This window comes from Acanthaster planci, linkage group LG06 (genome assembly GCF_054643075.1).
Source record: "Acanthaster planci isolate LZ-2023a linkage group LG06, COTS_SCS, whole genome shotgun sequence".
NCBI lineage: Eukaryota > Metazoa > Echinodermata > Asteroidea > Valvatida > Acanthasteridae > Acanthaster > Acanthaster planci.
In genome coordinates this window covers 10,959,715-10,981,725 of record NC_141782.1, presented here as the reverse complement: position 1 = coordinate 10,981,725, position 22,011 = coordinate 10,959,715, and the positions used below count along the sequence as shown (strand labels likewise).

The 22,011-nt window shown below is 43.1% G+C and overlaps 2 protein-coding genes across 4 annotated transcripts; both read left to right on the top strand.

The window, feature by feature from the left end:
* The first annotated feature begins 528 nt into the window (after positions 1–528).
* On the top strand, positions 529–13,713 carry LOC110987851 (uncharacterized). 3 transcript variants are annotated; one of them, XM_087137931.1, is made up of 8 exons: positions 529–829; positions 2,203–2,390; positions 4,068–4,117; positions 4,744–4,805; positions 6,364–6,579; positions 7,249–7,422; positions 9,783–9,894; positions 10,431–13,713. In XM_087137931.1, exons 2-8 carry the CDS (start codon positions 2,233–2,235, stop codon positions 10,811–10,813), a joined length of 1,155 nt encoding a protein of 384 aa, XP_086994057.1. In that variant the 5' UTR covers positions 529–829; positions 2,203–2,232; the 3' UTR covers positions 10,814–13,713. The 3 variants fall into 3 exon arrangements, with proteins under 3 accessions (XP_086994057.1, XP_086994059.1, XP_086994058.1); XM_087137933.1 differs by having other exon boundaries at positions 530–829; positions 7,252–7,422; XM_087137932.1 differs by having other exon boundaries at positions 530–829; positions 9,786–9,894.
* A 1,387-nt stretch (positions 13,714–15,100) lies between these two features.
* LOC110987837 (glutathione peroxidase-like) lies at positions 15,101–21,918 on the top strand. Its single transcript, XM_022250945.2, has 2 exons — positions 15,101–15,719; positions 20,867–21,918. The coding sequence occupies exons 1-2, from the start codon at positions 15,246–15,248 to the stop codon at positions 21,122–21,124; spliced, it is 732 nt and encodes a 243-aa protein (XP_022106637.2). The 5' UTR covers positions 15,101–15,245; the 3' UTR covers positions 21,125–21,918.
* The last annotated feature ends 93 nt before the right edge of the window (positions 21,919–22,011 follow it).

Genomic DNA, 22,011 nt, shown 5'->3' with positions numbered 1-22,011 from the left:
TAATCATGGTATAATATACCGGACGTGGACGACCCCTGCGTGTACTCAGAGACTTTCTTATTTGAGGCTAATCCAGTGTCGACCATAGGAACAGAATATATCGTCAGCATAGTCACCCATGGTACTGGAACGTCAGGGATACCAGACACCGTTGTTAAGTTTCAGCGCTCTCAGCGGAATAAGGAACTTTTGATTTAGGGCCTGATTCATTCGAAAGTTATATCCTCTGCGTTTGAATTTTGATGTATGGTGAGGTAAATTAAATTTTTTGTTGAAATTTGAAGGCTTTGTCTGTCGTTTAATTTTTCTTTGCTTGATCCGTGAATTTCAGGGTTCTTTTCGAGGAATAAGGCCCTCCTCCCTTAACCTTACGCCCTATCAAACAGAAACCTTTTTTTAATCGTATCGTTCCCAGTGCACTTTTCCTGTACACAATATATAAAACGCGCCACACCATGGGAGAAAGGTTGACATTTGAAGAGTTGTCTAGTTTCCAGCGCACAGCCCTTTTAAATAAGGTGTATTAGTTGCTCCGAGCTGACTGCTTCCATGACTACAAAAACGCATACGTGAGCCGTGTCCGGAACAAGGTTTTTTTTTGTCTACTTCTACGGCTTTTTGCCATTACACATTAATAGGATGACCACAAACAAAGTCATAGCCAATTCGAATTCAGACACGAACAAAGTCTCTTATCCCAAGCGCGATTCGACTGAATCAGCTTGCTACTGCCACCGGCAAATAGAGCCTAACTTTACTGTGGCCTGGTCTTAAGCGCTTGTGTGAAATTGAACAAGTGACAGCGCTCGTGTACTGGGATCGGTCTTCGGTATGGCCATTCGTTATCTTTTCACTTTCTTTCCTCCACATTTTCTTTGGGACAATCACTGTGCAGTGCAGAATAGGCCTACCCCGCCACCACACGAGTCGAGTGTAGCGTCACGTTAGACACTCCTTCCTCAAGTTCTTGGCCGGCATGGCCGGTGGCCCTTGCAACTTAGGCTAGCATGAGAATACAAGTTGTAGATTTGCGTCCTAGACTAAGGCCTAACAATTTCAAAACACATGAGGCATTTTACGTCCGAGTAGGGCCTACAGAAACTTAACCTGTCAAGTATAAAAAAACTGCCAAACTACCACCAAGGCAAAAGCCTTGCTGAGGGATGAGAGCTGTAGGCTGCTTTTCATTAGCATAATCAAGTTCATGGATCAGGCCGATTAAGGATCTGAAGTATCAGTGACTCAGTGTCCAATTCTATGTAAAAGAACTGTCTAAATTCTTTTTGAAATCAATGACTCAAGGCAATCCTTACCCCCAGAAAGATGGGGTCCGACGTCTGCTCCTCTCCTCCCTCCTGTGTTAACCGTCAAAAACAGTCAAAAATGCCTTCCAATTGATTTCCCCCAGTACACAGACACGTATGGGAATTTTGACTGATATGACAACTGTGTCAAGAATGCATCTTAGCATAGGAGGGTTTTAAAGAGGAGTGGACGTCGGACCCCACGGTTATGGGGGTAGGCAATCCTCACACTCCTGCACTGTGAGCATAACACCTGACATACAAAAGCCATCTAAACTGAGCTAAGCTAAGGCTGGATGAAATGCATCAATATGGTAATTTATACAGCTGCTAGTAGAAGTAGGACTCAGAGTTTTTGTCTTATTCCTGACGAATAATGAAATTTTTGTAAATAGGGCCAAAGGGGGTGGTGGCGTCATGACATGTGGGCGGTGAACGCAAACCAACAATTTCTATTCTCACGGCCTTAGGTCAGGACACAGCAAGGCGGTCTCCAGGCGCCACACTCGTGGGGCTGCTAGCCTCGTAGCCAGCTCACAGAGTCATGGTCATGACAGTTGACTGCATGTACCTATGCACTAGGTCAGCATGTGGTTAGGTCATTCTCAAAATGATTTCATAGCAGGATACCATAGTCTGGGCTATAATTATAGACTATACATGTATTTTTTTCCTTAACAACTCCCTCCTGTTCTTTGTGCATTTCTTCATTCTGAAAGTGTCCCGCTGACTCCGTATCTGCCAAGCTGGCTACAGGCATGACACTGACAGGGTATTCTGAGTGACTAGGACTCTATGAATCGCTTTTCTGAACATTTGGACATAGTTGGCAATAGTGTCTTCCTCATCTAGTTGAAATAAACCCATGATCGATTCAATGATTTTGTTTTCTCTGTAGGAAATATTTTAGAGGCAAAATTTGCCCAAAATGGCAAATCGAGTGCACGTTCGTTCGGGCAGTGCTGGTCCCGACAACAGAGCTTTTCGTGAAGCCATCGCAAACATGAGGCTGGAGGTGTTAGAGACCAAGGCAGAGACCCAGCGAGTCCGAGATCAGCTCAACTGCCTCATCATGCTGGTTAAGAGGTGAACGCTGCACATTCTTTTGCACAGGCATGGATGTGTTGACCTGTAAAACAGAGAGTAAAAGAGTGCCCAGACATCACTGGCCTGAATTTCCTACCAGTGGCTATCCACTGTTAGTTAGACAAATCATGGTTGGAAACTGTCTGAAGTCTGACTGTAACTTCACCCTCTGTGTAGAGGGTGCTCTCACCGACCCAAGTACCTGGACGTGCATCTACATGTACCATTGTCGTAGGCATAAACGATGACATCACACCCCATATTTACATAAGTGCAGGAGGCAAGCTCTCAAACTTCATAAATAGCAAAAGTATGAGAAAAATGCAGTGAAACAGTACCCAGTGCTAGGTCTGTAGGTCAGCACGAAAATGGCAACTGCACACGATGCAAATGATGACCCTTGTGCCTTTTGATATTAAAGGTACAGTCCATCATTTGTCAATTGTGCATTATGTTCCTTTGAGGTAACAACATTACAAAAACTCTAAAGGCAGCTTAAGAACAAACCTTGGGGATTTTCAGCTCAGTGGATGCTACATACTGTATTCTGAGAAAAACAATATTCTAGGATTTCGATTTCAGATCAGAAGTTGCCGAGTCGTATCTTGAATTGTCCCCAAATTCAGTGTGTGGGACACCTTCTCACATTCAGTTGAATGCAGAGCTCTACATGATGTCACTTACTGAACCGACAAATTATATTAACCACGCACACGGGTGTGCCAGGTCAACGCTTGCGTGCGCTTTTATTGGCAATTTTCCTAAAAATTTCTTTAGACCCACTGTTGGAAACAGCCTTTCATTTTTTTTCTTCAAAATGACAGCTTGCCAGAAAGAATAATTCCACAAGGAGTTTAGTCCCATAAATATTATGAAACCTAATACGCTATTTGACAATAATTTCTTTACTTTTTGGATAACTACAAATGATGCTCTGTACCTTGGACCCAAAAAGAGACTAACCGTCTGGGCTCACAATCTGTACAGTACAATCAAATGCTGGCCTGCTGCATTGGTGGTTGATGTCATGGGAGACATGTAATCATATACTTTGTACATGTAGTACTTTGATTGGACCACTTCCATGTACTTGCTCAGTTTGGACCCTGAAACAACCAGGGATTTGAAATTTGATTGATACGCAGCTAGGACTTCATGTCTTGAAACCTGGTGGTTTGAGAAACTGGTCCTGTCTAAATTACATGCACTTGGCTAGATGGCTGGAAAACACAGCACATTGCCCCATGGAAGCTGCTAGCTCGTGACTTCAACCTGTTCCCACAAGACGAGGATGGATCCAGAATAAATTTTTTTTGTGGGGAGGGAAGGTTTTTCGGAAGAACAAAGAAACTGGAAATTTTTTAATGTAAGCTTTTGTGGCCTCTCTGATGGTCGGGCCTAAAATTTTTTACACACTTTTGAAGGGACCCGAAGGAAACAGACCAAAAGTTGCCTTTCTCTGATTATTCCAGAACGAACGATTTTTGCTCCTGTGGAGTGCCATGGCTCTGTTAACCCGCCCTACCCTCATTCCCCCTTGCCATGCCACAGGCCCAAGTGTTATTGTCATTCGTAGCCAAGTGATTTTGGACCCAGCCCCATGCCTGAGCAAGCAGAGTCTAATTAATGTCATTAATGGTGTTTTCAATAACCGCTTCTCAACCGTTCTTGACACAGGGCGTGGATGGGGGACCAGGCGGCGGCGATTCATGTGGCCAACATTGTTGGTAGGTGTTTGCGCAGTTAATTCAGCCAGTTTCACAAAATGGGGCTGAACTCACATCGTAGGGTAGATTTCAATTGTTGCACGGGTTTGGCAGCATTCTTACAGTCTTTGAAAATCACTAGGAATTGCCTGCAGTTTTGTGAAATCGGTTGCTGGATTGTACTGATTCCTCTTTCAGTATGAATTTGCCCTCCTTTGCCTTCCACTTTTGAGTGGATCCCCAGCCCCTCTCACTTTGACGATGGCCCCTGATCATACTTTAAAGCACCCTCCATTTTGGGACTTGGTATTTAGGTCAGTGTGGACAAGATGACACACATCTAATGAATCTTGAATACTGTGACTGTTTTGTCAATAGACTTGGCTAATTTGTGTTCAGTATTAAGTGTTCTTCACGTTCACTTTTTGGCCCATTGAGGTTACACATCATTGGGAATGGTATGTCAACAAATTATAGTTGCTAAAATGTGGCTGACACAATAGTGGTTGGAGAAATTGTTCACTCTAAAGCTCTCGCCATTTGGATTCGGTTCGGAAACTTCTGTGGCATTTTCCTGCTAGTGTTTCACAATAACAGCTGCTCTCCTCAGACTGGACCCTGTCAAATCCTTTACTTACATTTACCAGGTGCAGCTCCTCCCAAGTTTTTCAGAGACGAAGAAACAGAGGAGGTTAACGCAGTAAGCAAGGTAAATTAAAGCCTCCACACTATCACTGTGGATTTTTTGCGTCTCCAGCAGGCAGAGATACCACTGTTTCGGTTTTATCCACATTTCTGATATTTTTAAACAGAACCGCGAAATCCAATTTTTTTCTTCTTTTTTCCTTCTGGCTCGAAAGAAAAGGTCTGACAAGAAAACAAAAACGGGAATGCATTTATTTTCACCTTGAACGCATCTCAAGTTCAATGATGAGGGCCCCGCACTGCATTCACGGCATGCAGGTGTATAGCTCTGTCCTGCAGTAGCCTTAAAAACAAGGCTGCCGAGCTTGCATGTGATGCAGCAAGTGCAGCCTGTGCCTGCATGCCTTTATGATCGTTGAGAATATTGGAGTTGAGCAGCGCCGCATTTACCAAGACTGCATGCACGGCACAGTGAACTGTCTGAATTCAAGACTACTATGTCAGTCAGTGGTTCCCAATCGCATTGATTGTATATGAATAGGAATATTGAGCATAACAAGCCGGGAACCAACTATATCATGGTCGTGCATGTGTGTTTTCACAGGACAAGCTGTTGAATGATGTCTACAACATAATCATGCATAGTTCGAGTAAAAAATCTTATATGTCATGCTTCAGATCTCATTAACAAATACATGTAGAAAGATTTTAGAAAGAAGGGATATATTAAAAGCTGCTGAATCAAAGGTGAAAGAGAAGAGAACTCCGTATAAGACTTAAAGGTTTTCATGGTGAAAGAAACTAGATCTATAGTAAAGATTGCGGTAACACCATGTATTTATCTCTTCTTTGAGTATGTGTGGTTCTGAGAAGAACCGGGGAATAACTCGACGTTTCGAACAGTGTACTCTGTCCGTCTTCAGGAGACTGAAGAACAGAACCACACATACTCAAAGAAGAGATAAATACATGGTGTTACCGCAATCTTTACTAAAGAGAACTCCGATCGTTATGTGCTTCACTCAGTAGGCTCGATCATGTGTTTTGATGTTATTTGCCACAATTAGAAAAGCTCCACTTGTTTTTTTTAGCAGACCATGTGCCATCTCTGAGCAAGATGTCAGTGACATCATTTTCCTAAACCCTTACAGAATGACTTTTCTGTGGCTTTCTTGGTACATGTATGGTTTCTAAAGAGACTATTTCTTCAGCTTGAGGCTCAGAACTTCATTTTTCGTTGTTAGTAATTTGCTCATACTTTAAGAGAAGATATGCTCAAGGGTAGAAGATTGAGCATTATTTTCGTACATGAGTAAATAAAAACTACCATGTTCTCTTCAAAACCACCACAAGTCTTTTCACAAGTCCAGCCACAAGTCCCTTCCCAAGTCCAATCAGAACTCCTTTCATAAGACCTGTCACTGGATCTTTTACAATTAAGGCCTACAGGTCCCAAGTACTGGGACAAACAGTGACTGTCACAGTTCATTTGAACAGCTTGTGACTTACCTTAAGACTGGCTGTCTCGCGATGGAACTTCTGGCAGGCTGGCAGGGACTTGTTACATGTAGGATGTGTCACTGACACGACTACATATGAACCGATATATGCTTTCAACCCAGACCCGAGTGCTCCACCACTGGGCCCTGCTGTCCATCGGCCTGCTAAGCCGCCACTTCCAACAGCTAGAGACCCAAGCCCTGTCCCGGGCCAAGCAGAGGCTCCAGCAGCGGCAGGATTTTCTGGACCAGGAGCTGGCCAAGCACAGGGAGCTCTTGAAGGCAGCCAGTGGCAGGGGATTGGCCACTGTTAAGAGGAGGGGCAACCCTTACCTGGAGGTGGGTTTTCGTCTGGGACATCATGCAGTCAGCTCCAATGCTGTGGTTGAGCCCATTCACAAGCGTGTTCTCAATTCCAGTCACCAGACCAATCAAAAGTAACAGGATGAACATTGACAAAAGAATATCTTATTGATCTTACTGCTTATAACGTGGCTTAAGACTTGGTGCCTTATGATTGACTTTCAGGGAATTATGGCCACTTGTAACAGACTGGGTTAGAGTCTGACACCTTACACTCCAGTAAATCTGATAACCGAAGGCCGTGTGTTCCCTAACGCCCTTGTTGGAGACACTTGTCTCAATGGTGTAACGACTGAGAGCACTTTGTTTCTTTTCTCGTTCATTTCAACATGAAATGGTGGGCAAAAAAATGTATCGTTTCTCACATGTAATAGCTTGGATTGTCTAGGTCCAGGGATGAAAACCCAGACGCATTTTATTCCCTTTGATTCACCCTAAATTCCTTTTTGGAAAAAAAAAACTGTCAGGTTTCATTTTATAGTATACTTCTCATTGGTAGGACAGCACTGAAAGGAAGTGGAACTTATTTCCACTCCTAACCTTTAAGTTACAAAGTTTATTTCTCATCAGCGTTGTAATGATTTCAAAACCACCAGTCATGGTCATAAACAAGTTTCTTCCTTCATAAATATTTTACCGACTCAGCAGGGGCAGAAGCCTCACAACACTTGGAACTCCCGACCCAAATCCTCCAAACTTGGTCACCTGGCCCAACCCGAGTCTGACCATTCCAAGCAGTACCGCCCCACTGCCAAGGAGCTGGCTACGCCCACCAGTATGATGCAGCACCTGGCCAACGTAGCCCAGGCAGAGAGAGAGGTCAGTTAGTCCGGGAAAAGTTTACATGTACTACACTTGCATACTTGACTTGTGAGGTGATCCCTTGCAGGCACGTCCAGTAAACAGCAAAAACAGCGACTCATGAATGGACCAGTGAGAAATATATCTCACAGTCATGAATATGACGAGGTACTTTCATAGCAATTTTAGGTGATTTACTAATAACCTCTAAGGATTTAGTAAATAACTTACAATCATGTTAGATTTGGCATTGTCAGTGTGAGGCCTGTCTTTCCTTAGCTGTAATACAGTCATAGTTTTTTTCCCCACCAATGGTTAGACTATGGCTGGCCACCAGTACACAAGCAACAGAATTTTCAAAATGTTAGCAATCTCACACACCTGTGATAAATGTGTCTCTTATTTAGGCAAAAGCTTTTACCACCCAACGGTGAACATTCAACAAGCTTTTGCTTCCCATTGAGACTGGTTCGGCAGTATTTGTAAACAACAGGTCTGTAGCTGCTTCACCTAGGCCCTACTAGCGTTCATTGTTAACCACTTACTGCCGTTTCGAGCCCCATTTCAAGCACGATGGGTTTATACGCAGAGCCGGGGTGCCCGAAATGGGACAAAAGAGCTGGTCCATGTAACAACAGACCGCACTCGGAACAAAAGACTTACTGCTGGATATTGGCATCATTTTTCGGCTTGCATTTTTCGAAGGTAATCTGTCACCGTTTTTAAACAGTATACCACTGTTTTGGGCATAGCGCGCCCATGGATTAGCACCGCGGACTGAAGTGCTTCAGGGCCCCATTGATGAACAACACAGCACCACTGCATGCTAATCCAGCTGCGCTTGAAAAGACACCACTCACATTCACTGGAGACAAAGGAAATTACGCAACACCTCACAATGCTGGGCTCTCTTTACAGGGCGGCAGGCCTGGCTGAAACATTCAGAAGTCAATGAAGGTTACCTGTCAACTTAGAGTGGCCACCACATACACCCACACGAATAGTCATTTGTGTAGGTGTGAATGCCCGTATGTGTGCACTACATTTTTAAAAGTACCCGTCAGCAAGTGGTTAAAACATTGACACTGCTGATGACCAACTTACATAAAGCAACAGACAGAGAAGAGCATGAATGCATAGTCACACTTCACTATCTAGGGCTGTACCATATATCTGAATATTCAATCAATTATCGAATATTCAAATATCATTTTCCCAATTTGAATAGTGGAATGCAAAATCATTAAAAGGAAGGGAGAATTTTCTCTGGTTTTAAATGAGAAAAGTTGCAGCAGTTTCCAGCAGATTCAAATGAAAGTGATAAATCTTACAACAATTCAAAAGTAAATTATTCATTAAAAATCTAAAAGGAATAAAACAACATGGCTAGAAGTACCGGTATTGTTCGTCTCTTAAAGTTTGCCAAATGTTGGCTGAAGATACCCCTACACGTGAGAAGCTATTATAGTGATTAGAATCTACAATTGTGTGCGTTATTGCAACTGTTTGTGCATATGGTTTGTTCATCAACAATCTGCCGGTCAGTCTGAGTGAATATTCGGATATTCCAACAACTTGAAGGTCAAATATTTGAATAGAAAATTATTTGAATTGACTCAGCCCTAACACTCTCTCAGACAATGAAGTGCCGTTACAGATTTTGTTCCACCATTATGCTTCATGTTTTATGACAAACGTCCACGTTGAAAGTATTGTCTAAGAATTGAAACACTTCCTTCTCTTGACTTCCAATGAAAACAAGTACTGAGGTCTTGTTTGTATTGTTGTGACACATAGCAACACGCCTGAGAACAAGCTCAGCTGAATATCCATTACGTTCCCTTTTAAAAGATCTTTGAATGAGGGTAGAAATCATCACACAGCGACTACATGTGGACAGAAGGTTGGGTATGAATGATTCTGCATATTAGGAAAATATGTTGCTGGTTTTATGTGATGGAACCCTAACCGTCCTCAATCCTTCACCTGTTGGAGGACTGAGGACTGTTAGGGTTAATAAGGTTAGTTGTTCATCCATGAGTTGCTTTTATTGCCCGCAACATCTGTTTGATAATTGCTTTTCACTAGATAGCTGTAGTTATTGTTTTAAATGGATGATGTATTCATTCCCTAGCCACCTGTATTTTGTCAAATTTCTGGAAATTTTCCCAGCCTACTGTAAAGATGAATAGGATGGCTTTTAACTCACTGGGAAAAAAACAAAGAAGATGGAATTTTTGGGGAGATTTAAACAAAATCCTTGCACGTTGCTTTTTGAGAGGGACACTCTGCCCTCCTTCGGTTATATATTGTTTTGATCCAGGCTCTATTAAATCCTTTGAATTTGACTGTGGATCTTTCTTCTTGTCTGGTTCCAGCAGGATTTGTTCAGTGCAAGCCATGTGGTACCAGATCGGAGTAAGGCCCAGCGTCCAAGCAGTGGGAAGCAGAAACTTCTGGACAGCCGCAGAGCGAGGCCGAAAAGTGCTGGTAAGTTGACCTTCTAAGCCACAACTTGCAGAAAAATCCACAGAATAATTAATCTGTTTCTGTAAAAGTTTTGTGTCAATAGAACCTTGCTTCTATGCTGTTCACCAGCCAATGTTGAATCCCCTCCAGTGAAAAACTGAACCTTTTCTTACGCATTTTCACAAGCAAACACTGTTTCATTGTGGTTGGCTGCTGATCCACAATAGTTCAATAAACAGTAGGCCTATGTAGGCCTATGAACCAACTCATGTTTAGTTCTTGTACCACCTGGTAAGGTAAAAAAGTCAAGTCTTCTACCATTCTTCAGTTGCCGCTGACAAGGGCTAAAGGGAGTCTGTCAGTAGTTATCCCGAATGGGCGCTCACAGCCGGGTGATACGCGGAAGTTGAATTTAGGAATGACCAACAGCATCATGTGGAAGAGTGTCCAGTGTTGCTGATGTTATCTGCCCGAAAAAATTTAGTAGCCAACTTTACACTGTTTTAAGAGATGGTTGTTATCCACTGATGTCACCCATGTGTCCTCTCTCTTCACAGTCGTAGCCACAACTAAAGGGGAACGACCGTTAAAATATGAAACCACCCGTCCTGTATCGGGCAAGCCCTCTGCTAGTTCCTCCAAAGCCCGGGCCAAATCTGCCAAAGCTTCCTCCAACCGCATCTTTGAGATGACGGAGGGTGATCTGTCCTCGTCGAAACCCCATCACCTGTCAGACGAGCATTCGGCGCGGAATGGGGAGGACCTCTCGCTCTTCGACGAGGATGAAAGGCCGCCGGTACGGACAAACGGTGGCCATGCCCGGTACGAGGACACGGTCAGTGAGGGGCTGAGGCAGATGGAAAGCATGGAGGAAGACTTTCGCAAGACAGCCAAGATGTTGCAAGAGAAGCTGGGGATCAGCGGAGACGGTGTAATCTGATTGAGGGCTTTGTCCCAGTGGACCTCCTCATTAACCAACTACGAGCTTGACTCATTGGCCCCCACAGGAAATTGCCTTGGCTTGGCTGCTTGATGAATCACCGCATCTCAGGATGGCAACCAAGCGGGTGATTGTTTTTCACAACCAACATGACAGGCATGCATCAGCCATCCAACCTGGTATCACGGTCATGCCATTACCTTCCATATGTGGAAAAGCGTAGATTATGCTGTCATGCTTGACATTTCAAGCTCCCCTTTAAGGAACAGAAGAAAATGGGGGCAGGAAATCGAAAGTGTCCCATAGGCTGTATTGGTTTCAATCTGAACTGTGCGTTAATTTATACCAGCCGATACATACAAATGCATTGGAACTACATATTTAAATGAACAGCACGGCCGAGGTTCTGGTGGATTCCAGTCCCTTTGAAACTCCAACTCCTTAGACATTATTCCAAGGACTGTCCTGAATATGCTGAAAAAAAGAGTCTGCTGCATGCATTACCTTGAATGGAAGTGGCAAAATCTTGATATACTATAATATGCAAGGGATGTGAAGTTCTCTGCATGTTGCCAGTGGCTTGTCTGTACAGAATGTCTCTGACTTCTCTCAAATCTTCAGATTGACTTTCGAAGCGTGTAGAAGAGTTTTACAAGAAGTTTTTCCATCCCAAAGTGCTTACAACCCCTGTGTGCCTTAAGCAGTGATTAGTCCCCCGCCAAGTCTTTCGTCTCTGTTCAGCGCCCGCATTGATTTCAAGCGTGTGCTTCAATCTTTTTTTCTCTCTGTCTGCGAGAGCTGCCATAGTGCCCTCTATTGGCACACTGCCTCCACATTTTTGTGGGCAGCTCAATCTTTTACTTGGGGCAATAGATCCTGACAACATCGATTTTGAACAATGATAGCAGTCTATGGATATGAAGTTGTCTGTTGTCAGCTCATAATCATGATAAAGCTGGTCTGGTCCCATGACTCGACATTGTGTGTCTGTAGTTGTGATCGTGAATAGACAGAATTGCATGTGGATAGAGCTTATCTGAATTTCAATACAATGTCAACCCCAGGGGAGGAGAAAAAAACACAACCAAAAAAGCCACTTTGCCGCACCAATTCCGGAACATCAGTCTGACCAGAAACTATTTTTTTTTCTTGGCCTTATATTGCTTACTTGAAATACTGTGATATAACTGTGACGTTATCCCCCACCTACATGTAGTTGCCTGGACATCTTTCTGGTGTGTCACCATATGTAGGTAGTTTTGGGGAGAGCGTTGGGTCTGCTAGTACACATGCATGTAGCATTCTACACTGTTCACAATGAGTCCCAACGCCGCTGGAGATGTGACAGAAATTGAATGCTGTTTCCGTCTGTGCCTAATGCCCCTATAAAGGAGCTGTGGGCATTTGTGCCAATCAAGTGGAAAGTTAATTGTGTGTTGCCACAGCGTCATAGCTGTGTTAATTATCAAATTCATCATTTGAATGCCAATATCTGAGGGTATGTAATTTCAAGGCATTCTGCAGGGAAGTCCATATGTTGTGAATAGATTGAAAGTATTATGCTCATTTTTCGAATAGGAGTGAGCCTCAGTTCATATTTTGTGGAATCTATTCGAAATCTACCCGAGTGTGCCACATTGTTTGCTCTGGTTGATATAAATCGATAATTTATGTTAATAGATTACTCTCAGCGACTGCGGCCGCTCATTCCATGAAGCAAAGCAAACAAAACCAAAAGAATGAATAAATATATTCTGATTCAACAGTCTGTAAATTTTGGGCGGTAACAGTTAGATATGTAAAATCTGGGACTAACTCGGTTTCACTAACCATCGATATTAATGTACAGATGTTAAATTGTATCAATTGTATTCTTCCGATCTGTTAGTTTTTTGTTTGTTTTCGCTTTTCCTGTTGTTTTCTCTTTTTTTGCCTTAGAGTTGATCTCAGATAATTTGTCATTAGAAATAATTTACACTCAGATTCTGATGAACGCTGGCTGGGGAGCCTTAGTGTTAGTAATGAAGTGCAATATGTGCCGTTTGGGGGAAACTAATTTTTTTTAAGTGGGCTAGTGAAAGCTTTAATATTTTGAGACTTGTTTGGCGTTTTGTACCCGGATACGTCCAACACTTCACTCTTATCACCCACTGTTCACTGGACTGTATCAAATTCGTTTTTCTTTAGTAGCTGGAGATCAGCATAATCAGTTCTCTTCCATTACAGTTACCTAAACTACCTGGTTTCCTCTCCTGAGTGGAGAGAAGCCATCTGCCGCCAAGTGCCTTGGCCAAGGAACACAAGCACCTTGGTATCCATAGGGGTTCGAATCCACATACCATCGCCTAGGAGTCGAAGTCTGCACTGCAGTACTGAGATACGAGTGATAGATTCTGAAATAGCAATTCATTCTCTGTATTCTCCTTTTTCGTGGATGGTGGATTATTCTATAAATTTTACGACTTGCGTTTCAAGAGCAAAAGAAACCCGTTTTCTTCCAGCAATTTTTTTTTTAGTTTCTTTTTTTTTTCACTTTTTAAAAAAAAAGTGTGTCATGTATCCGTTTTCAGTTCGTGTTGTGATAGCGTTTCATTTCAAGGATCAACTGCCTGAATTTCCAAGCGTAGTGCGGGTTAACATTTCTTGCATGAAGGCCAGTGGAATTACGTGTACAGTGTATATGCAAAAGCCAGGATGGTTTTGCTTGGTCGAGTCTCTGAAACGAAGTATAATAACAGTGAATGAGCATTTAATTACAAATGCTAATGAGTGCAAAATGGAAAGAACGCCTACAATTTTCGTCTCTACTCCTTATGTGCTTTATGGTATTGACTTGTCAGAGATCAGAGGAAATTCGTTAAATTAAAATTGTGGTCTTTCCGCCTCCCAAGGAAAGCAAACTTCGTGTTACCTTTTCGTCTGGAGTCCTATGAAGCCCGATAAACGTAGTTCTGAAGCACTGAATTCTGCTAACAGGGGCAGTTTAATCTAGCCCACAGTATGGGGCAACCTTCCTCAACTCACTGCGCAGCAAAGACCCTGGCAACACTGAAACTAATTAGCTGAATTTGGTTGAATGGGGGACCCTGTTGATGTCTGCTGACATGTCTTGGATACTAACAACTTTGGCTGTTAAATGATGGTGAAATCAGAGTGCTGGCAAAGTCGACACCTAAAGGTCGAAGTGGATTAAATTGGCAAAACAACTGCACCACTTTAAATTTGAAGACGATGGTGATGTCGTTATCGTTGTTATTTAATATCCAACATCCTGTTCCGCTGAAAGATACATTTTTGGAATCTGTTTGGTCGACATGGAACTAGATCTCGGTTTATTGTGGTAGAATCGCGTCAATCGATGAAAATAGAAAAAGCACTCACCGGATAGAATGTCCGAAGCTCTCTGGTGCGGAGCTTAGGACACTCCATCCGGTGAGCACTTCTATTTTTTTTCTACGTTTCTTTAACGCTTTACAGTGCTACGCAGCATTACATTTTGGGTATACATTGTAAGTATATACATGTATATTTCTTGACAACGTCCTGCCTGTGTGAGAAAAAAAGTAGTACTTCCCACTACAATAAATACCAATAATTTATTTTTTTATTGTAGGACATAGTTGTTGATTTACAACATACATGTAGGGCCTAGGCCCATGTCTCATAGGAGCTTCTTAAATCTAATAAGGAAATAAGAATTGTGCTTGGCCGCTCTTAAACGTGTGTTTAAGACTGGCTCAAGAGAATGGACGCGACTAATGCCCGAGCTGCAGGCGAAGACATTATCAGCGTTCATTCTCCTGAGCTCTCTGAGATCTTTATGAATATGATCTCGTGACCGTCAAGGAACGACCCATAGGGTGCGTTCGAGCGTGTTACTTGTGTTAACCTAAGAGTTCTCTTGATTCGAGAGTACTGCGCATGCACTATTTTCCTACACTCTGGAATCAACACGAGCAGCACGCACGCACGAACTCCCCATAAGAAAATTGACAACTGAATGATAAAAACACACATTATTTTTTCTTTAGTTATCTGTAAGACCACACATAATTTATGCACACGCTGCCGATCTAGTCTTTAAAATATCTTTGAATGCAACTGAACATCTATCTAACTGAAGCAAGTTCGAGAAACACGAACAGTATTCGATAAGGAATGACAGAAATCCTCCATTTACACCATCTATGCATCTGTAACACAAGCAACAAAGTTAGTCGCCACTGATATGCATTTCAATGAGCAAACGATGCGTATAGGCAGTGGTGCATGATGCGCAGACAACACGACGGGAGAGCTTTTATAAGTCCTAGATTTTACAACGACGCGACATACTCGATAGGCGCAGCATTGAGCCATATTGGAGGTTCTCCCTGTTCGCACAAGGAGATTGCTGTCGACACCATCTGGGGTCTTCGGACGCATTATAGACATGGCTACCGCCGCTTCTGCGGCAATGCCCTTTTCAGCCCTGTTGGTGGTTCTCTGGACGGTGGCTGCGTTGTCAACGGCAGCGACCGGTCCGCTGGAGTCGGTCTGCGTGCGCGAGGGCTCGGCCTCGGTGCACCGGTTCTCACTCGGTTCGCTCAACGACACCTCCCCGCCGGTGCCCCTCTCCCGCTACGCAGGCAAGGTTCTGCTCCTGGTCAATGTGGCCACGTACTGAGGCTTCACCACCCTTCAGTACCACCAACTGAATGCACTGGCGGAGCGGTACGAGGGGATGCTAGAAATCCTGGCCCTTCCCTGCAACCAGTTCGGTCTGCAGGAACCGGGCGAAAACGATGAGATACTGAATGGAGTCAAATACGTACGGCCCGGAGGTGGATTCGAACCCGCTTTCCCGGTCTTCGCCAAGATCGACGTGAACGGCAAGAAAGAACATGAGCTGTACACACACCTTAAGGTAAGCAACATGGGCGTTTTCACAACTGTGCCACCAAGACTTTGGAACGCGTTGGCCAATCACAACGCGCGAAATCTGTCGACCCTTTCCAAACGCGCGTTTGGTCGACAGATTTCGCGCACTGTGATTGGCCAACGCGTCGCAAACTCTTGGTGGCGCACTATTGTTAAAGAGCCGTATTTTAGTCATCTGTCAGGAATACATATATTCAGCGTGGACAGATTTCCGTACCTGGACGTCACTTAATTTGCACCCCGTGCAAAACCCTATGATATTTTGGTCCGAAGAATGGTTTCCAAGTAAATACCGGTACTGCAAAATTGTAACTAACTGCAGCTGTAAAGCTGACTTTTAGGACATGTCATCGCTTTCCTATGGCTCAAATATCAATAGAGGTAAAAAGTATTTATGACCATGGTTTAGAATTTTTCAAACACCGGCGTAACCGGAGCGACTGTCATAGAATAGCAGAGTACAATTATCACAATGCCTCTCGTAACCGGTGCAGGCCGTTACAAAATTATCGTGACCAGTACGAGCGTTGCCATGGTCATTGGATTCATCTCTGGTCATGTAAAGTCTGAAGAAGAACTGGGCAGTGTCAATTTGTGAACAGTTGCTTCCTAACTTCATTATCATAGAGATGACGTTCATCCCGTCCACCACGGATAATTAATGTGTCGCTGCTAAAGCATTGCTCATTAATTTCACGCGATCTATGACGCTGTCTGACACCAAGCTTAGTATGTGTTCACTTTCATGGCCGCCCTGTTCTGACAGCTACAGAGCCGCGGATGCCCTGTGGTTGTGCATTCCTTTGCTGTTTCTGCCCATCGAATGTTCCATGCGTCAAACGCGCATATTATACTTGCGCGCCTCATGGCGCGCCTGTGCGGTGAGTACCAAAAAAAACCCAACAAAACAAAAACAAAAAACACGCCCTTTTTTGTTCCGCTCGGAGCGGAAGGCTAGCGATAATTCTATTTTGGGGTCAATATTGTAGTCAGAAATGCGTTTGAATTCAAGTTACGGGAAAGCTGCTTTGTACTGAATCCATTCCAATTGGGTTGTAAACACAACACATTATTTTGTACATCCGTTGTTACATCCGATAGGTTATTAAAACCACACCTAGTCAGTGAATTTTATATCTCTGTGAGCCAAGCCAAGGCTCGCATAGTAATCCTATATAGCCCAAATCTATAGAGCTGATAGCGATCCTCGAAAACGTAAAAAAATCAGACGTCTTAAACTGTCAGTGTAGATTCTTGTGACTACAAAACACGGCAAGAATACGATCTTCCATTGACTGATCGTCTTAAGAAACCCTGCGTAAAGGATCAGTTTTGGACCTTGTAATCTGATTCGGGGAATCTTTAACATCGGACAACCATATGCTGTGTTAGGTAAAGTAGAGCCGTGCATAATCAGGGCTGATAATAATGCTATGGTGTTCACCGTGTGCGCTGGATCCATATGGCGGGATTATGTAAAATTTCCGTTCTCCAGTTATTGCTGTCGGGTGTCGGACACGCATGACAGACATCTTGTCATGGAAAATGATAAATGGACTAGCCTCTGTTTTAAAGCGATGCTGCCGTGCATTCGTGCGCTTATTATTTCATGTTCCGTTTGAGTGAATGTTAACTCGATGGAGGGAATGTTTCACTTCCATTCGACGTGAGGAAATGGCGGTTTGATAAGGCAGGAGTATCCGCTTCTTGACCATACCTTCGTGAGCTAGATCATGAAATAGTCAACAACTTGCCAGCCCTCTGTTGAGTCTTCTTATTTAAAGACCACAAAATTCACAGCAGATTCAAACGAAACTCGACGTATCTGCTTACGAAAGTCTGAACTGAGGGGAAAATGGAGCTATCTACAAAAGTAAAACTTGAATGCCAAATTTAATCACGAAGTGAATGAATTCAGCCAAGTTTGAATCGGTCCCTCGTGCCTCTTTAATTATGGTAGAAACTATCTACAGATCAAAGAAATACTGAATAAGAAAAAGTAGGAACAAACAATACAGTCGATTTCTTCCAGCTAGATTTTTCCCGTGACTTTCATGAATTATTCAGACACCGTCTACTATGTACGTGACTGTTTTCTGCATAAAACCGACTGGGACTACACTCGTACGTACGTCTGGTCGCGGACGTATTTGTACGAGCGTGTGCATTGAAAATGAACGTGTGTGTGGCATTGTACATTGCCTGTATTTAGTGTCATTTAGTACATCATACATGTAAAGTTTGGACCAAAAGTCAACATACACTTGGTAGAAAAACAGGTTTCCTGAACGTTCCACCATTTTAAATAGTCCTGCCAACTTTCTTTTCGATGAAGTCAGACAAACTGCATCTTTATTTAACCGTAACCCTCCTCAATCCTTCACCTGTTGGAGGACTGAGGAGTGTTAGGGTTAATGTCCATATTGTATAAAATACTCCGACACAATTGGTTCATAATACTCACATTGCTGTAAAATCAGTGGGTTAAGATTTACATACACCCCCCTTGCTGTGGTTCAAAACAATTACGAAAGTGACGTAAACAAGTTAGTTAGGCCTATGGCTTTTAAGTGGAGAAGTACATGTATGATTTTTAAAGACTCGTTATGTTGGTTCCATAATGCATTCTGATTAATGCAAATCTCTTCCCTGACGTGACCTTTAAAACAGGATTCATCTCAGATTGACTTTACGGTCCAGAAGCTTGTAGAATACGAGATATGAAGGAAAATCATAGTAGAGGCAATGTCGCTATTGGGATTGGTGTGTGTAAACGTTTGTCCCTCTGGTTTTCTGGGAATATAAACTATTTAATAGTTTATAATATTGTGGCGAAACAGGGTAGCTGCGCAGACTTGTGTTTAGTCTGGGTCATTAATAATTCAGGAGCGTCTTAATCATGCATTAAACATGCGCGCGGCAACCAATCAGAGGCGCGCATTACCTTAGGTCTGGGCGCTGGCTGCGTGGGTTGCCGGGACTTCTCAAGATGGCAGCGTGCTAACCAGAGCTCAGTGGAGTTGTGTTGTATTCCGAGTGTACGAGTAAATCTGACGTACGACCGCTGGTGGTTGGGGATCTACCTCAAGTGTACCTGGTGCGATCGGTTAGTGTGGTGCTTGTTCTCAGTTGCCGGAGCTGCCGATTATATCAGATCTCTTTGAAGATTGGGAGTCGTTAGACAGTCTCGTTTATTTAAGAAGTGGTAGATTATAGGGTTAGGGAACCCGAGCGAACCAGTTAATTGGGGAATTAGCGAAGCTTAGACTAGAAGGATTGTGTGCCGTTGTTCCATGCTTGTTGGCATAGCGACGGTTGGTTGCGGTCCTGGTCTGGGAGCTTGCTTTCCTCGTTGAGGTTTACCGGGTGCAGGTTTCCGTTAGAGTCTGGTGAGGACTATTATAATCGCCTTCTTAATTAACTTACCTGTGTTATTTCATAATAACTTGAAGTGGGTGAGGGTTATTTAAGTCACCTTAAACCTTGTTGCAGTTTGGGAACTGTGTTGCTTTGTAAGGCAGTATAGATTATTCTTGTATAAGTGTACCCTGTTGTGTTGTACAGTTACGAAGATTGTAATTGCTTGTGTGGTCAAGACTTATCAGTTATAAGCCATCAGTAGATTATTTATTTAGACTTGAGGGTTACCCTGATCACTGTGAGGGTTACCTGGTTATTGTGAGGGTTACCCTGATCGCTGTGAGGTTTACCCTGATCACTGCGAGGGTTATTCTGGTGTAGGTTAAGGATAAGGCTGATTAATCACGTCCGTGGTGCAGTTGACCACATAGGACTATCTCCCCGTGAGGATAATTTTGTATATAGTTAATTGCTGTTGTATATAACGGATAACTGAGCACTGACATTGAATAAACCAATCATATAATTGCCTTAGAGATCACTGGTCACCGTGAGATTTAGTCAGTCCTGTATCACTTGTATTGACATTAACTGTAATCTTTATTGACATTGGGATCAATTACCTAATCACAGAGCGGTGGTAAACTTCCACCAAACGAACAGCCCCTAAGGCATAGTCCACCGTTCGTTAACTGATATCCCCCCTTGCGTTTGGATAGCCGCTCATTCTTGCGTAAGGTCAAATAAATATATTTGTGCGGTAGGCCAGGTCAATTCTATCTCCGATCCGGCCAGTCTGCTGGTCCGCCACAAAAAGGTGTCAGTTGTCCCGCCACAATATCAACCATATGCTCTGCGTATCCAAAAGGTAATCCAGCTTCAGGGGGTTAATATGTCTGGTTTAATCAGGCGGAAAAGTTATACATGTACGCATGTTGTTAAGCAATTAAAAACAGCTTGTCGGCTTTCCAGTGATATCTTCATTTGCCCCGCTCCTGTCACGCATGACCAAGTACAGCTGTTATTGAAAATGGCAACTTCGAATACCATTTTTGCAAGTTTGGGCGATCACTGCATAACAGGATGATCGTTGAAGTCAGTTTGATGACCCTGGTTTTCTCCAGTGTTGATTGCAGTACCATGGGCCTTTTCATGCACACCTTCAACATGTCCACCTGTCCTTTCAACACAAAGCGAACAGTCACGCAGTATGTCCTGCCCCACTCGCCTCACCATAGCTAGATCATTGCGCAAAGCATCCTCTTCGTTTTCAGCCACAGGTCAACCGCATAACTTAATTGTCATTCTGATTAACCTGGGCATATTAACCCCCTGAAGTTGGGTTACTTTTTTTAAAACGCACTGTAAGCCAACATTTCTCTGAGTGTTATTTGATGGATGCGTTATGTATGTAAAGTACAAACCCGACTTGTCCCTCCTCATGAAAAGAACGTTTGGTAGGAATGAGTGAAATTCAGAAATTCTGAGAAAAAGTATGTCTTCCTGGTGTACGTAAACATTTGGCCCAACTGTAAATAATTCTAACCAGGGGCTATTGGTGCTGTGAAATTTCACGTTAACTTGCAGTGTTGTGATTGCAAACAGACTTAATTGTAAACTTCTGTAAAGTTTTTACGACATCGAAATTTAAGAAGCTATTACGTTGTGATAGTGTTTTCTTGGAGGTGTCTATTTTTAGGCTGACTTTATCTCTTTATTGGTGAAATTTGTACTTGCAACTTTTGTTTCTGCGTCTCTCATTAATGCTTACAGAGTGTCTGCCCACCTGTCAAACTGGAAATCGGCGACAAGTCCAAACTTTACTGGTCGGACATCAAAATCGGAGACATCACGTGGAACTTCGAGAAGTTCCTGGTTGGAGGAGACGGCCTGGCCTACAAACGCTACGACCCGAGTATCCATCCCAAGGGCATCGAGGCAGACATCGAAGGCCTGATCTTGCGGGAGAGGCTCAGATCTGAAGAGGAACGCCGGGATTTCGAAGCATTCCTTCACGAAAAAGTTTATTAAAAATCGTCCAATCCCTGATATTTAGAACTTGAAGGCCTGCTTATGCATTCGGTTTTGCTACAGAAATCAAAAATATATTGTTTTTCTTAAAATCATAATTAAACAACGCACACATTGGTTTCGGATTCGTGTCCAGTATGGATTACTGGGATCTGTATTTCTTTTATTTTTATTTTTTATTCATTTACAAACTGCAGGAAGTTGCTGGATGAAATACGTATTTCTGTTAAAAAAAGTATATCCTCGACATTGCTACAAAACTCGTGTTCAGAATGAATTAATCTTGACTTTATTTAAAAGCAAACTTGGAAGTATTTATCTTATAAGATCGAATTTTATTGACTATATTCTCACGTAGATGAATTCTTATTCTCATGAAGATGACTTTTTATAACCTAATTCTCGTCCTCGTAAACTTGAGAATTACTTAAAACAATTCTAATATTAAAACATAGATCACGGCAATGAATTAGGGGATTTCCAAGGCTGTTGCCGAGCACAGCCGATGACGAGTCGGTCTTAAACCGCCATTTTCCGGCGGCAGACCGGACTCCGACGTTCACCAGGACGCGGTGCCTTTGTGCATTCGGGCATCCGATCTTGGTGACTGTGCGAAGGCATACAGCAACCGGGGAGTTCACACCCGTCCTCAGACTTCCCTCTCCCGTCACAGAAATGAAAGGAAATCAGTTTAATGCATTCTGTGGTCCAAATTTAAAGCCAGGTCAGAATAGTCTGTCGGTGATAAAGTGGTCTTGACTGTGCAATAAAAAGGTACACCCTGACCCGATTGACATCGGTCTTGCCTGCCTTTAGCTGTCCAAGTTACAACCCGACAAAAGGGATCCTCCATTTTAGTTTGTCACGCATTCAAAATTAAGTCAGAA